The sequence below is a fragment of the Ceratotherium simum genome, chromosome 2, assembly GCF_057802395.1.
Source record: "Ceratotherium simum simum isolate JZ-2026a chromosome 2, ASM5780239v1, whole genome shotgun sequence".
NCBI classification, from domain to species: domain Eukaryota; kingdom Metazoa; phylum Chordata; class Mammalia; order Perissodactyla; family Rhinocerotidae; genus Ceratotherium; species Ceratotherium simum.
In genome coordinates, this window is record NC_141901.1 from 44,849,054 (window position 1) to 44,865,194 (window position 16,141).

The following is a 16,141-nucleotide window of genomic DNA, read 5'->3' on the forward strand; positions in this document are numbered from 1 at the left end:
GTTTGGTTCCCAGGTGCAGAACCACACCACTTGGGCATGGAACCACATCACTCGTCGTTAGTGGCCATGCTGTGGCAGTGGCTCATATTAAAAAAAAAAAAAAAAAGAGGAAGATCGGCAACAGATGTTAGCTCAGGGCACATCTTCCTCAGGAAAAAAAAACAAAAAAACAAAAAAGCACTGCTTAACTCTGAGCTGTGAATGATGTGAATTTAACATTATAAATTTCTTACTGTATAACTACTTATGATTTTCAATCCTGTTTAGCCTATTTCAACTCCCTTTAGCCCTCTTATCTCTGGGTTTAAAGACTATGTAAGTAAACTTAAAAGAATGAAGGACAAAATCAAGACCTTCAGATTTGTAAAACCAACAGAACATATAGTAAGAGAAGCTGCTGAATCTCCTTCCCTTATTTAGTCAGTTTATGGCTATGGTAACTAGTTTATTTGAGAGCAAACGTAGAGGCAGGGAATTGGTTGGATAATTCTTTTAAAGGCTTTTTTAAGCCTCAGGATTCTGACTGCCTCTTTCATCCTCTGGAAATAGAACTGCGTAAGACCTTTGAATTATCAGAATTTCTTTGAGGAAAGATTTAATAAGAATGCAGAAACCATTAAAAATAATTCATTCATTTGAATTATTTGGATGAATTCTATCAATTCTATGAATTCATTCAAATAATTCATTATAAATAATTAAAAGTAATAAATTAACAAGTATACTTTACCTACTGTGACTTGTCATATGCTGGCTTTTGCTTTCAGCTGAATTGTGAACCTAATTGGGCTTAGAAACCCAGATTTTTTTGTTTGCATTATATTTTTGGAAAAGTCCTAAAAATTCACCAAAATTCAAACATGACCCTGATGTCAGAGAGAATATTTGCAGAAAATGCAGTGTTAAACGTTCTTTATAGTAGTAGACTATGTCCAGATTTCATGGGAACTGGATCTTTTGAGACTTGCTAATGCTGGTTGATTTCACATAAATGCAAGAAAATTTCCATCCTTCCCTTCCTTTGTGTAGTTGGGATGTTGAGTCAGTGATTATCTTAAGAATTTTTAGGCTTAGGTAAATAACAGTTTATTTTCTTTTACTCTAGCAGTTAAAATAATGAATAGAAAATATGTTTTTGCTTAGTCGATATTTTTCAACCATAAATTCCAAAGGGATAAAAAGAGATGGATGAGGAACCCATAGATTAAAAGAGACTTGAGATGGGTCCGTTAGTTGCACTTTGTGAACTCTTTTGTAACCTGATTCAAACAAGTCTTTAAAAAAATACAGACAGTTGTCAATTTGAATTCTGACTGGGTATTTGGTATTAAAGAATTATTTTATTTATTTATTTTTTTAATTTTATTTATTTATTTATTTTTCCCCCAAAGCCCCAGTAGATAGTTGTATGTCATAGCTGCACGTCCTTCTAGTTGCTATATGTGGGATGCGGCCTCAGCATGGCTAGAGAAGCAGTGAATCGGTACGCGCCCAGGATCCGAACCCGGGCCGCCAGCAGCGGAGCGCGCTAACTTAACCGCTAAGCCATGGGGCCGGCCCTAAAGAATTATTTTAAATTTAACTTGATTGAGGTATAATTGACAAATAAAATTGTAAGATATTTAAAGTGTACCTCATGGTGATTGATATACGTATACATTGTGAAAGGATTCCCACCATCTAGTTAATTAACACATCCATCACCTCATATTATTTGTCTTTTTGTGGAGGGCGTTTGTGAGAACATTTAAGTTCTACTTTCTCAGCAAATTTCAATTAATAGTGTTATCAACTGTAGTCACAGAATTATTATAATATTTTTAGAAGAGAGAACGGTGATGATATCCTCTCTTTTTTTAAGTTCTTATCTTTTAGTGATACATATTTAAATATTTATAGGTGTTATGATCTGGAGCTTGTTTCAAAATAATGTGGGTGCTGGTAAGGGGGGTGGGAGGTATTTTTTGAAACAAGTTGGCCATAAGTTGATAAATTGTTGAAGTGGGTGATGAGTACATGGGGGTTCATTATAGTGTTCTATTTTTATGTATATTTGAGTTTCTCCATAATAAAACATTTAAATTAAACAAATATATATAGTCAATAAATTGCCAGTATTGTTAGTATAGATAGAATTTGTTGGAATTTTTGTTTGTTTTTTTGTCAACCTCTATAATCACTAGTTTGCTGGGCCAGTAACTGTGAGGGTTTAGTCCACTGATGGGCTCTCAGTGTCTGGGAGAATGTAGGACAAGCCACTGTTAGCCCATTAGTAGCCACCTATGTACCCACTCTGGTGGTTTAGCTGTGTAGCTAACTGCAGTGACTCCATCTGTCAAGTGGAACATACAGTTCAGAGGAGTCTGTCCCGTTCTCATGATTTGAAGTAAAAAGCTGAGGCAATATTTTGCTTGAATCTTTGATTTAGGTATATTAGCTCTCTGAAATTTTCTGTCTGATTTGGAGTATTCTTTGTAAATCAAGAAATTTAGTATTAATGATTTTTTAGTTAGTTGTATATAGAGGACTTAAAAACATTTACAAAATTACTTTTCTCACAAATGAAAAAGAATTTAAAATATTTCAATAATTAGCCAGTTTATTAATATTTATTTATATTTATTAATATTGATTCATGAATGAATGATTATCTTCTGAAGTCATATCGTTTGTATGTGGTGTTTGTTAGTTTTTGACCAGGTCTTTTCTTTATCAGTTCTGATGACATAAAGACAAAGAAGGTAGCCTGTCAATTCCTGTATTCCCGATTCTATAAAAGACAGTGGTTGTTTAGAGAATCTGTTGCATTTCTGAGATTTGACTCATTAGGAAGAGATGCCATTCTTTAGATTCTGTGTACTTGCTGAATTAATGTTTGTTGATGGATATTTCTCTTTTAAAAAGGTTAAGGTGGATTAGCTAACAACAGAATACATTCTGACAAAGTGAGTTTTACCTAGTTAAAAGATGGAAAAAGAGTTTATATGTTATTTTGCTTTGCTGATTTGGTATGGGGAGATTATGTATGTCACTTAAATCATCAGAGTCAAAGTGATAGCCACGTCGAAGTCTTACTGTGGTAAGACATCCCTAGTTAAGATATATGGGGGAGATGTCAGTGAACCTCCCCTACCTACCTATTTCTCTGTTAGTTGTAGATTTGGGTGAAGCTTAAATTTTTGGTGAGTTTGGTGACATCAGACCTGAGGTGAGTGACAGTCTTGGATATTTTGATATCTGGGACGTGATTTCTTATCAAAGACCGTAAGATTTTTTATAAAACGTGGGTTTGTTTTCTCTTACATTCCTTTTTTTTGCCCTTCCTTTTTTACCCTTTAGCTGGCAATTCTTTGGTCCAACAAGGTGGACAGCCGCTCATCCTAACCCAGAATCCAACCCCAGGTCTGGGCACAGTGGTTACTCAACCAGTATTGAGGCCTGTCCAGGTCATGCAGAATGCCAATCATGTGACTAGTTCCCCTGTGGCCTCCCAACCAATATTCATCACTACACAGGTGAGTAGGACTCTGAATTTTCGGACTTGGTAGAGGAGAGAGACTGTGTGAACCTTTGGAGGCTCTGGCTTAAAGAGTCTTTAGCATCATTAGAAATGGTTCTAAGTCCTGTCTTTTGACCTGGTTTTGTCATTTGCTATTTTGTAATTTGATGCAGACTTTTGTAGAAAGCTCAGTATAGCATACAGCTGGGTAATTTCCTATTCCTACCCCTTAGAGGGCTATTAAGTGATTTGATTGCGATCTGGGCAGACATTAGTGGGAAAGGAACGATTGGATTAGGAAGCCTTAACACTTGGCCCTCAGGGCTTCTCGCCCTTGCTTGGGCTGTTTTTCTTAAAATGGGGTGAGTTAGTGGACTTGTGAAATCTCGATGTGTGAAATTGGTGAAGTGCGGGAGATCTTTGGAAGAGAAGGAAGATGACTTATTTGATATGTAATGTGAATTGAAGTGGAAAGCCTAATGCTGAATGTGGAGTGTAAAGGCAAATGCTTCTCTTTGCCTGTGGCTTCCTGAGTTACAAACTCTTCTCTTACAAATTTGCCAGAGGTTTATGGCCTTTGAAGTGGACTTTGGGAATGATTTCTTACAATTGTTTGCATCTTGAATCACTCCAGTGAATACTGTTAGTGTCATTTTTTTTTCCCTTCTATGCCTTTAGCAGTTTAGGGGCCAGTCTGTGGATGAGGTTTTTGTTAAGCTGAGGTTCTCTTAGGACAGGAAGTAGGTTTTCAGTTTTGCTTCTATGTACCAAAGCTTATTCTCCAGTTTTGATAATTTATCCCTCAAAAGTTTGCCAAAATTTCTAAATTTCTCCATCTCAGTCATTTAAAAGCTTTAACTATAGAGAGAGAACCATTAGGTAAGAATGTGGGACTTTTTTTGAATGTAGGTCTTACTGCAGTCTCTGCTAGTGTTAGCTGATCTCCATGTTAAAGATCATTTTGCTTTTTAATGCAGGGATTTCCTGTAAGAAATGTTCGGCCTGTACAAAATGCAATGAATCAGGTTGGGATTGTGCTGAACGTACAGCAAGGCCAAACGGTTAGACCAATTACACTAGTCCCAGGTAAGGAAAAGTGTCTGTCCATTTGGAATAAACTGGCATCCAGAGATTTGTTTTTATTGTCTCAAAATACTCTAGGTCATTTAAAAAGTATATTTAAGGAAAATATTAAAATATAAAAATCATATTGATTTAAGCCCAATTTTTAAAAAACTGTTTCTAACCTTTGGCCAGGGTGGTGGTTTTATTTATTTATTTTTAAAACTTTTTACCACCCTTCATGACGTAGTAAAACAGCATTTATATAGTCATTTTTCTCTTTCTGGTGTATTAGCCAGCTGTTCAGTTTGTTATTCTGAAGGAGTATGATTAAGGCAAACTCTCAAATTCCATATTCCTTATAAGTCTACTCACTTACATGATGGGATTATAAACTGTATTTTGCTTTAATTTTGTACCACAGATTTTAGATATAAATTAAACAAATGACATACCCTTTGAAGATAAATATTGCCGATGACTAGTTAGTATTTTTTTTTAATTGAATTGAAAGATAATTTTTAAAATCCTGTAATTTTCCCCCAGTTCTTTATTTAGTGTCTGTAAGTTTATTACAATTCAGACCAAAAAAGAATGTCTCAATTTAGTTGTTGTAAGGGTATCTCTGTAGCTTGTCTTCCTGAGTTTTTGTTGTTGTTGTTCTCAGAGCCCACAGAGATTTTTGGCCTTTAGTCTGATGAGCTTATTTTATCTAGTTCTGATATTTCTTAAATATTTGTCAGTGGAATTGTCTTTAGCTGAGCCGGGAGGCTCACCTTTGGGATAACCTAGTAGAATGGCATAGTTGCTCTTCTATTGGAGTTAATGGAAGAGAACGGAAGACTTTTTTTAGTATTTTGAGAAAGAAAGATCGCTTTTTTCAGGACCAAGTCTGCCCGTTGGCCTATATATACCTATACTGCCTCTCACTCCGTACCAATCCTTTCTTTCAATACCGAGGTCAGGCTACTCCTGATTGTATTCTTGGAATAGAAAAGGCAGTGTGGTAAGGTGTTTTGGGAAGAGTTGATGGGAATCTTCTTTCTTTAATTTGATGTTTTTAGGGCTGGTTACCTAGACTAATTTCTTTTATCAATTTGCACACCTGTTGTCTTAGACATTAGAATCTGTGCTATTCTTGGTAACCTCTGATGGTCACCAGTCAGTTTGGGGAAATAATCTTTTCCTATTCCAGTATTTCCAGTAAAGACAGGGGGAATATATTATAGGTAAGCTCATTGACCAAGATTTGGTACTTTTTTGTGTCTCTTTTTTGAAGCCCCAGGTACCCAGTTTGTTAAGCCGACAGTTGGAGTCCCACAAGTGTTCTCTCAGATGACCCCAGTGAGGCCAGGCTCCACAATGCCTGTGCGGCCCACCACCAACACCTTCACCACCGTCATCCCAGCCACTCTCACCATTCGAAGCACCGTCCCACAGTCCCAGTCCCAGCAGACCAAGTCCACTCCCAGCACTTCCACCACTCCCACCGCCACACAGCCAACCTCATTGGGACAACTAGCTGTTCAGCCGCCAGGCCAATCCAACCAGACCCCGAATCCCAAGCTAGGTGAGGCTTGGGAAGAGGAGATGACAGAGCTGGGACAGGGTGGTGGGTGGAGAACAGATGATTATCACTTAGTCAACATAGCTCCCTCCTTCCCCTCTCCACCTGCAGTGAGCATTGCCAGCTTTGTCACTGTGAAGCGACCTGGGGTTACAGGTGAAAATAGCAATGAAGTGGCCAAACTGGTGAATACCCTTAACACCATCCCTTCCCTGGGCCAGAGTCCTGGGCCAGTTGTGGTATCCAACAACAGCTCTGCCCATGGCTCTCAAAGAACCAGCGGACCTGAGTCTTCAATGAAAGGTACAATAACCTGAAAGACTCTGAGCAGCCAATCATTCAAAAACGTTAATAAAGTATTTGTTATATCAGAACTCTATACTATGAAATAGAGAAAATCAAGTATAGTTGCTACAGTCTGTTCTTACAGAAGATCTAGTATAGTAAAGGGGGGGGGATAGTCACTGGTGAAAAGTGTAACTAGATCACCTACAAGAAATTCTGTGTTAATTGTGCTTTGGAGATTAGTGAAATGGATTGATCAGAGATGGGTAAGGTAATCAAAAGATAGCTTCATGGAGAAGACGGATTTCTGAACAAGGTTTTAAAATTAGGATTTGATAGAGAGGTTTTCAAGTGTAGAAGGGTGTAAGCATGAGGGTTTTCAATGGTCTAGAGCAGGGGTCAGCAAACCTTTTCTGTAAAGGACCAGATAGTAAATATTTTAGGCTTTATGCACAATATGGTCTCTATTGCAGCTACTCAACTCTGCCATGGTGGTGCAAAAGCAGCCACAGACAGTATGCAAATGAATGAGCATGACTGTGCTCCACTAAAACTGTTTATGGACTCTTGAATTTTGAATTTCATATAATTTTCATGTGTTAGAAAATCTTTTTCTTTTGCTTTTATTTCAATCATTTAAAAATGTAAAATCTTAACAGATGGAGATGGGAAAACTGGATATCCACATTTAAAAAAATAAAGTTGGACCCTTACCATACACTAGGTACAAAAATTAACTCAATGAATCAAAAATCTAAACATGAGAGCTAAAACTATAAAACTCCTAGAAGAAAACATGGGGAAAAGCTTGGGGAAAAGCTTCATAACATTGGAATTGGCAATGATTTCTTGCACGTGATACCAAAAATATGGGCAATGAAAGAAAAAGTAGATAAATGTGACTACATCAAATTTTAAAACTTTAGGGCATCAAAGGACACTATCAACAGAGTGAAAAGGCAACCCATTGAATGGGAGAAAATATTTGCAAATCATATATCTAATTAGAAGTTAATACCCAGAATATATAAAGAATTTCTACAAGTCAACAACGAAAGAACAAATAACCCGAATAAAAAATGGGCGAAGGTATTGAGTAGACGTTTCTCCAAAGAAGATGTACGGATGGCCATTAAACACACAAAAAGATGCTAAATGTCACTAATCATTAGGGAAATGCAAATCAAACCACAATGAGCTACTACTTCCTACCTGTTAGGGTGGCTATTATCCAAAAAAGAGAAAATAACAAGTGTTAGGATATGGAGAAATTGGAACCCTTGTGCATTGCTGGTGGGAGTACAAAATGGTTTGATGGTCCCTCAAAAAATGAAACATAAAATTACCATATGATCCATCAGTTCCACTTATGGGTATATACCCAAAAGAATTGAAAGTAGGGACTCAAACAGATATTTGTACATCCATGTTCATAGCAGCATTATTCACAATAGCCAAAAGGTAGAAGCATCCCAAATGTGTATCAGCTGATGAATGGATAAACAACCTATAGTATATGTATACAATGGTATATTGTTCACCCTTAAAGAAGGAAATTCTGACACATGCTACAACATTCATGAACCTTGAGGACATTATACTAAAGTGTTGAAATAAGCCAGTCACAAGAGGACAAATAGTCGATGATTCCACTTATATGCGGTACCTAGAGTAGTCAAATTCATAGAAATAGAAAGTAGAATGGTGGTTGCCAGGGACTAGGAGAAGGGGGGAATGGGGAATTGTTGTTTAATGGGTATAGAGTTTTAGTTTTGCAAGATAGAAAGAGTTCTGGAGATAGCTTGCACAAGAATGTGAATGTACTTAACACAACTGAACTGTACAGTTTAAAATGGTTAAGAGGTAAATTTTGTGTTATGTATATATTACCACAATTAAAGAAAAAAACTTACATTAAAAAAAATGTAAAAGCCATTCTTAGCTCATGGGTAAAACAGAAACTGGCAGCTGGCTGGATTTGGTCTACAAGCTGTGATTTGCTGACCCCTGGCCTAGAGATAGAATAACAGTAAAAGGAATGTGCCTTAGGGTGATCTTGCATGCTTGCTTATGAATCTTAATATGCCCCACAGGGAGTGTTTAACCTTTTTCCAAAAGGCCAGTAATCTTTTTCCAGTATCATCTTATTAATCTTATGAATGCTTCTCATTTCTTCCAGTTACCTCTTCCATCCCAGTGTTTGATCTCCAGGATGGTGGACGGAAAATATGTCCCCGGTGTAATGCTCAATTCCGTGTTACTGAAGCTTTGAGAGGTCACATGTGTGTAAGTGATATTGCCTGTGATGGGGATCCAGCTTAAATGCTTAGATGTCTACAACTGTATACCTCCTGTAGCATTGGGAGCTTGTGAAGCAGGGCTCTGAAATGACTTGGAAGCTTTTTAAAGGGTTACTCTCTCTTTTGACCTGTTTTAGAAGAGGTATGTGCTTCGGAATGTGATAGGATACATTTAAAGAACCTCAAATAGATCAGAACGTGTATGACCTTAATTTCTTAGTTGTGGTAGATTTTGAAACTGCACAGAAGGACAAGTTTGTTAGATAATCAGAACTCAGGGTCCGGCCCGGTGGAGCAAGCGGTTAAGTGTGCGCGCTCCGCTGCGGTGGCCCGGGGTTCGCAGGTTCCGATCCCGGGCGTGCACTGACGCACCGCTTGTCAAGCCATGCTGTGGCGGTGTCCCATATAAAGTGGAGGAAGATGGGCATGGATGTTAGCCCAGGGCCAGTCTTCTTCAGCAAAAACAGGAAGATTGGCAGATGTTAGCCCAGGGCTGATCTTCCTCACACAAAAAAAATATATATATTTCAAACCAAGTTGGCCTTAGTTCATTTTTTGTTTATTGTGTCATTGGATGAATCAGGAGCTGTTAACTAATTCCCATTTCTAGGCTTTTCATTTCTTGGTATTAGTCCAGATGCAGAGGCTGGGACTTCTTCCTGCCAGGGAGCTCAGAGCCAAGTTACACTAGTGAGTGGTTAAAGGATCTAAGGCAGGGGCCGGCCCCGTGGCTTAGCGGTTAAGTGTGCGCGCTCCGCTACTGGCGGCCCGGGTTCGGACCCCGGGCGCGCACCGATGCACTGCTTGTCCGGCCATGCTGAGGGCGCATCCCACATACAGCAACTAGAAGGATGTGCAACTATGACATACAACTATCTGCTGGGGCTTTGGGGGAAAAATAAATAAATAAAATTATAAAAAAAAAAAAAAAGGATCTAAGGCAGAAAGGAGAAGAACAAGGTATGGTGTTGAGAGTGGCATATGGCCGTAAATATATATACTCTAGAAAAAGAGTGAAACTTGGAAACACTGTAGAAAACCAAAGGGCGAAAGCTGGATGAGAATACCTAGAACCAAACTGTTACTAAGGAATGTTAGTGAAGTTGGGGAGTTAGCACATCCTAGCCCCCAGGATAACCACAATGTGATCAGGTGTCTTCTTTCTTTATAGTACTGTTGCCCAGAAATGGTTGAATATCAGAAGAAAGGAAAGTCTCTGGATTCAGAACCCAGTGTCCCATCAGCAGCAAAGCCCCCATCCCCTGAGAAAACTGCTCCTGTTGCTTCCACACCATCTTCTACACCTATTCCTGCTCTGTCACCACCTACCAAAGTACCAGAGCCAAATGAGAATGTGGGTGAAGCTGTCCAGACCAAGCTCATTATGCTAGTAGATGACTTCTACTATGGACGGGATGGTGGCAAAGTAGCCCAACTCACAAACTTCCCTAAGGTTGCCACATCTTTCCGATGCCCGCATTGTACCAAAAGGCTAAAAAACAACATTCGGTAAGGGTTTAAGAGCCTTGGAGGTTACCTTGGATAAGAGAAGACTGAAATTTTCTTATATATTTAAGTCTTTCTCTTTGGAGAATGGTCCTATTATTCAGTCTGGCTAAGGATTATCGTTAAATCAATAATTAGAACTGTACAAGGAGGTATTGTGGTAATAAATAAAAAATAACTTTGGGTAGAATAAGGTAGACCAGTGCATCTCCTTCCACAGAACTCTCTTAGTTTCAAGAACCCTTTTCTGGGCTCAGAAAAGGACTGTCCCAAGCGGGAAGTTGGGGGAAGGGGGAGCACATAATGTCTGTTCTGTGATTCTGCTGTTATATTTCTCCAGGGCTACTGATTTTTTATATGTTTCGTGTACTTTCCCTTTGTGCTGTGCTACAGATTCATGAACCATATGAAACACCACGTAGAACTCGATCAGCAGAATGGTGAGGTGGATGGTCATACTATCTGCCAACACTGTTATCGCCAGTTTTCCACTCCTTTCCAGCTCCAGTGCCACTTGGAAAATGTTCATAGTCCCTATGAATCAACTAGTAAGTTTGGAAACTCTTAAAACTCTAGGGGTATGCTTTGCTTTTCATTCATGAATGGCACTGGGGAGAGCCCATTATATTTATTTGTATGTCATTAACAGTGTAGAGAAGGTCTGCATTATTTGTAGTTGATTCCTTACCTCATTTACCCTATTTTCTTACAAGCCAGACTTATACTCTGTTCAAACATGAATTTAGTTCAGTGCTAGATCCTGAATTATTAGGGGTTTTAGTTCAGGGTCACTATAGAGAGAGATCAGTGTAATAGATTTATTACCTAGATCTTTTTATAGAAGGAGCAGTCATCTGTATTTGGACCTCTACTTTAGTTAGTACCCTGATAGGTTTTATGTAGGATATTATAAAGTACTTTACCATTAAGACAGTGCTTTCAATGAAATATGAGTTGGAGTGTTATCTTCACTGTACATCTTACAGATGAGGGAAACACAGGCTGACCACAAGCTCAGAAAAATTGTCTTTTACTTAAGAGCATACACTTGTGGTAAGGTGACATTGTGAGCATTTGAGCCCAGTCTTCCTAGGCTATTTCCTATGTCCTTTAAGGGATTTCTAGTTTTGTTGAGACAAAAATTAGGTAAATATAGGAAAATGTGAGAACAAGACAGTATATTTATTATAAACATATGCATTGTGTGATACCAATGATAGGTGAAATAGTTGAGAGAAGGGAAGAGATTCTTGTGGCCAGATTTCACAGAAAAGCTTAAACTTTTAGGGTCTTTAAGAAGGATTTAGATGGACGGAAAGTAGTAAGAAAAGCTTTTAGGTGATGGAAAACAGCATGAGAAACCCATGAAGACAGAAGTATTCGTATTATGTGGATGCTTTTGCTGCAAATTTAAAACCTTGACTAAAAGTGAATTAACCAATAAAGACATCTATTATATCATTTAACTGAGAGGACTCGATGTGGAGGAAGCTTCAAGCCCAGAACTTGAGTGTTCTGCTACTCAACAATTCTCTTTTCTCTGGCTGATAGCAGGGTGGCTGTGATAGTCTCAGGCATGACATTCAGAGACAAAATTGTGCAGACGAAGAAGAGACCATATCTTCCTTTGTCTTTCCTGAATCTGTTTCTTATAAGGCAGAATTGCTTTCTCTTTATATCTCCTTGACCTTGGTCATATTGGCAAGGGGAGTGGGATTGCTATGAGTGGCTTCGACTAGTCCTGGTCAATAGAAATATAATATGAGCTACATATGTAATTTTAATTTTTTTAGTAGCCATTTTAATTAAAAAAGTGAAATTAATTTTAGTAGTATATTTTAACTCAGTGTATCCAAAATATCATTTCAGCATGTAATCAAAATTTTAAAATTAATGAGATAGTTAACATTTTTTTTTTCTTATTAAAAAAACAGATTTTTTTGAAATCTCGTGTATATATTACACTCACAGCAAATCTCAATTTGGGCTCACCAATTTTCAAGTGTTCACTAGCCGTATATTATTGATGGTTACTGTATTGGACAGTGGAACTTTGGACTAATTTGGGGATAGAGTGGATATTGGAATCAGTCATCATAACACTACAGTGTAGTGGCAGAGTAGCCAACTTGGTCTAGGTTAGGACCCAAAATTCTTCACTGTCAGTGTTGGAAAGCTGAATGACTCATCTGCACCTCCCAGTGAAAGCACCTAACTCATTTTTATACAGAATCCTATGGGTGGGTTTTGTTACTCCATTTATATATAGATTATATGTAGGAAAGATAAGTTTTTCCTTATGGAAGAAGACAGTGCAAAACCTCATCAGTCCTGTTCTCTTGCCTTACCAGTCTGTTATATGACTTTTAATTTTTTAGTATCTTATGATTTAAAATTTACATTGATCAAAAATCTGAGAAATTATTAACCCAAACAGGTAAATACTTTTCTATACTTTAGTATATATCAATTTTATTCTTGGATTTTTTTTGTAACTCCCGTTTTTTGCACCAATGGCAGATCTTGCATGAAGGTAGCTTATTTTTTAATGTTAATATTCTGGGACCCACTGCCTTCTTTTTAATTTTGGAAAAAAATTGTTATTTTATGAAGTGTTTTTAAATTAAATCATAGACATAATGATATTTTACCCATAAATACTTCAGTATGTATATCTAAAAAATAAGGATGTTTTTCTCCCGGGCGGCTGTGAAGTGTTGCGGCTTGTGAAGGTGGCTTTTTTTCACTCCAGAAGGGAATTTCTGCCTCTTCCATCTCAATTAGGATTGTCGTTTGTTGCAGAGGTTCCTCTTATCCAGTTATCAGTTCTCTCTTAGGGGTAATTTTCCCAAGAGTAGTTGTAAATTGGCTGTGTCCGTGGGAGGAGGTGAGTTTAGAGTCCACCTATGCCGCCATCTTGACTTGTCTCCTATAGGATGTTTTTCTGTATATAGCCATAGTACCTTTGTCATGATCTAACTGAATTAATCATAAATGCTTAATATCATCTAATATCTAGTCCATTTTCAAATTTCCTGAATCGTTCCCAAAACGTCAATGAATCATTATATTTAATTAAGGTAACAGTACAATCTTAATAGCATTATGTTTTTCTTCACACTTGTTGAAGGGCAGTAGACTGAAGAAGAGGTAGGATTGAAGGAAAGATGCTTCGAGAGGCTAACCGTGTTCATGTGTCAGGAGGATCCTGTGTGGAAAAAGACTTGAGAGGGAGAACTAATTGCTTGATAAAGTCTTGGAATACATGGAAATATGAGGTTAGATGAGCCTTAGAAAGGCATAAGGAATCTGTCCTTCCATAATTTGGAGAACAGGAAGCAGGAGCTTTAGTAGTTCACGCCTATTTTCTCAAAGCAAGAGACTATCTTAGGTGTTCAGGAGATGAGGGTGATGGTGCTGGGAGGGACAGTGTTAGGATAGGCACTTTGGAAAATCAATTAATTCTCCCTCTTGAATCCTTTTCCACATCAGCTCCTTCCCCTGTAGAACAGATGTGAAAGGTTATTAGATCATCTCTTAAATCCACTGATATCTTAGGTTCCTATCTCGCTGATTTTCTTGGTATGAGATGTTCTAATGCACATCTTAGCATGGTGTGCATTAGAAATTGCTTAATAAATGTTGTCATTGATGATGTGTGACAGCTATAACAATAGAGCTCACATATAAGTTGTAGGAAAAGCCTTCAAGGTTGAATGAGATTGCCCAGGGAAAACAGAATAAGAAAGGCTTGGACAGAAGGTAGGAAAATACCAATGCTTAAAGGTGTTTTAGAATAGAAAAAAAGTACTTAAAGGTGGTGAGCGAATTGAATTGAGAGGTCAAGAGGAAAAAACAGGAGAAAATATTGTCACGCCACTAGTTACTGTTTCTCAAACATGTCATGCACTTCGATACCTCCATGTCTTTGCTCCTATTCTTCTCTTGGCTCCTCTGTCGGGCAAACCCCTGTTCTTCTCCAGGTTCAGCTTATATAGCTTATAGCTTTTCCTGCTTCCTTTAGGCAGAATTTTTTATTTCTTTATCTGTGTCCGCATAGCACCTAACATACCTCTAGGCAGTGGTTCTAAATGGGGTACAGACCTCTTTGAGAATGAAAACAAAACTTGTGAACCCTCTTCCTGGAAAAAAATACATTTTACTCTTTTGCAAATAATTTCAGGAGATAGCTGGGTTCCCTGAGACCTCTTCCATGGACCCCAGATTAAGAATCCCTGGCTTTTATTTGTTTTACTTTACAGAATTATTTCAACTTCATTCTTTTTCGGGGGGCAAGGGTTAGACATTGTCCAATAAGTGCTTAAAGCTTCCAATTTACAATTTTCATATTTTCAAAAACTTGAAAGTAATTCCAGACAGTAAGAGAAATGCAAATAACTCTGTTTATTTTGCCTGTATAATTCAAAATATCTAGCAATTAAAATTTTTACCAAAAATTCAGAATTGCAGCCCAATAAGCTTGACAAAATGACCAGTTTCAAAGTTTAATTATCTCAAATTTGTTAATACTGAAATAATACAGTAACTCATAACAAGGCAAGAACTTCTGTTCATGATTTTCAGTCTTTTTGAGGACAAATTCTTATTTGTACTCATTTAGTAGATGTTCAAAAAAATGTTTGTTGGATTATTCGTGGGAGGGAATCATTGTCTATCCTTGAGCGGAGGAATGAAGTAATGTAGTATTTTAAAAGAATTCATTTAGCAGTGGCGTGTAAAGAATAAATATGTTCTATATTTATTGGAGAGATATAGGAGATATTGATCAGAAGCCAGCTGATTAGCAGTAGGAAATCTTAAGGGCTTCTACCAAGATTTTGCCTGTGAAAAGGATAAGTAACAATTCCTAGATGCACTTTGAAAGAATGGTGACAGAACAGAGGGGTTTGGAGTCAGAGATAGTGCCTAAGTTTTGAGCTCAGGAAGAGGTGGGGAAATGAGAAGGGAAACAATGGAAAGTAGGAAGATGCTGAATTAAGTTAGAATTGATGATAGAATATCCAATTAAAAATGTCTTGTAGACAGTTCAAAATCTAGAATGGAGCTTTGGTAAGAAGTCTGAGTTAGAGACATAAAGATAGTTGTTATCGGCAGCACAGAGGTTAAGGTGGAACTATTTTAAAGAAAGAATAGAAGAGACTTAATGATTTGCTAACTATTGAAAATGAAGATATAGGAGTCAGAGAAAATAAAGATTATGAGTCAGCAGGGCTTTGGTCTTATTTTCAGGTGGATTTATTGATTATTTTTCTTCTTACAGCCAAGTGCAAGATCTGTGAGTGGGCATTTGAGAGTGAGCCACTATTTCTCCAGCATATGAAGGATACTCATAAGCCTGGAGAGATGCCTTATGTTTGCCAGGTATGGCCTTTTTCTCCAGGGAGCTTTAACCATTTTGCTCTTCGACTGAATGCAAAGAATCCACTAATGACCATTACTGAATACCTGCTGCACACACTCAATTTTAGGAACACTGAGGAGATACAGAAGAAATAGTAAACATAGTTTCTGTTTCCAGTTTTTTCCATGCAGAAGAAAAACATAAAGGAACATATGCGTGTACCCAGCCAAGGAACCCAGTCAGGGAACATATGCATATACTAAGGGAGTGTCTGTCTCCGGAATTTGCCCTTTAGAGATGGACAGAGAAAATTTTACTCCTCTTAGTCATAGAATGTGGCTTATTCTCAGACTTTCCTGTCCTTCCCTATTTTTATCTTAATTCACAGCTGAATTTATTGCAAACATAGCTCTGCATTACAAAGTCAGAAAAATAATTTGATTTCTATACATTTAGGAAAAATCCTTTTTTTTCATATTTCAGAATTTTTGTTGCTACCTCTTTTTTAAGGCTTCAGTTGTTCACTTTACTCTTAGCTTATTTTCTCTCTCATGTGACTC

The 16,141-nt window shown here is 37.6% G+C and overlaps 1 protein-coding gene across 7 annotated transcripts in view; it reads left to right on the top strand.

Moving 5' to 3' along the window:
* The window catches only part of POGZ (pogo transposable element derived with ZNF domain), a 44,574-nt gene that overhangs the window by 20,017 nt on the left and 8,416 nt on the right, over window positions 1-16,141 (top strand). For 3 of the 7 annotated variants that reach the window (XM_014791824.2, XM_087443263.1, XM_004436011.3), the window contains 8 exons: window positions 3,340-3,515; window positions 4,477-4,585; window positions 5,841-6,131; window positions 6,213-6,431; window positions 8,593-8,699; window positions 9,885-10,222; window positions 10,613-10,767; window positions 15,501-15,601. In XM_014791824.2, coding sequence (XP_014647310.1) covers window positions 3,340-3,515; window positions 4,477-4,585; window positions 5,841-6,131; window positions 6,213-6,431; window positions 8,593-8,699; window positions 9,885-10,222; window positions 10,613-10,767; window positions 15,501-15,601 — 1,496 coding nt within the window. The remainder of the gene's footprint in view (window positions 1-3,339; window positions 3,516-4,476; window positions 4,586-5,840; window positions 6,132-6,212; window positions 6,432-8,592; window positions 8,700-9,884; window positions 10,223-10,612; window positions 10,768-15,500; window positions 15,602-16,141) is intronic. The other 4 variants (XM_004436014.3, XM_004436012.3, XM_004436016.3 and 1 more) reach the window with 2 other exon arrangements.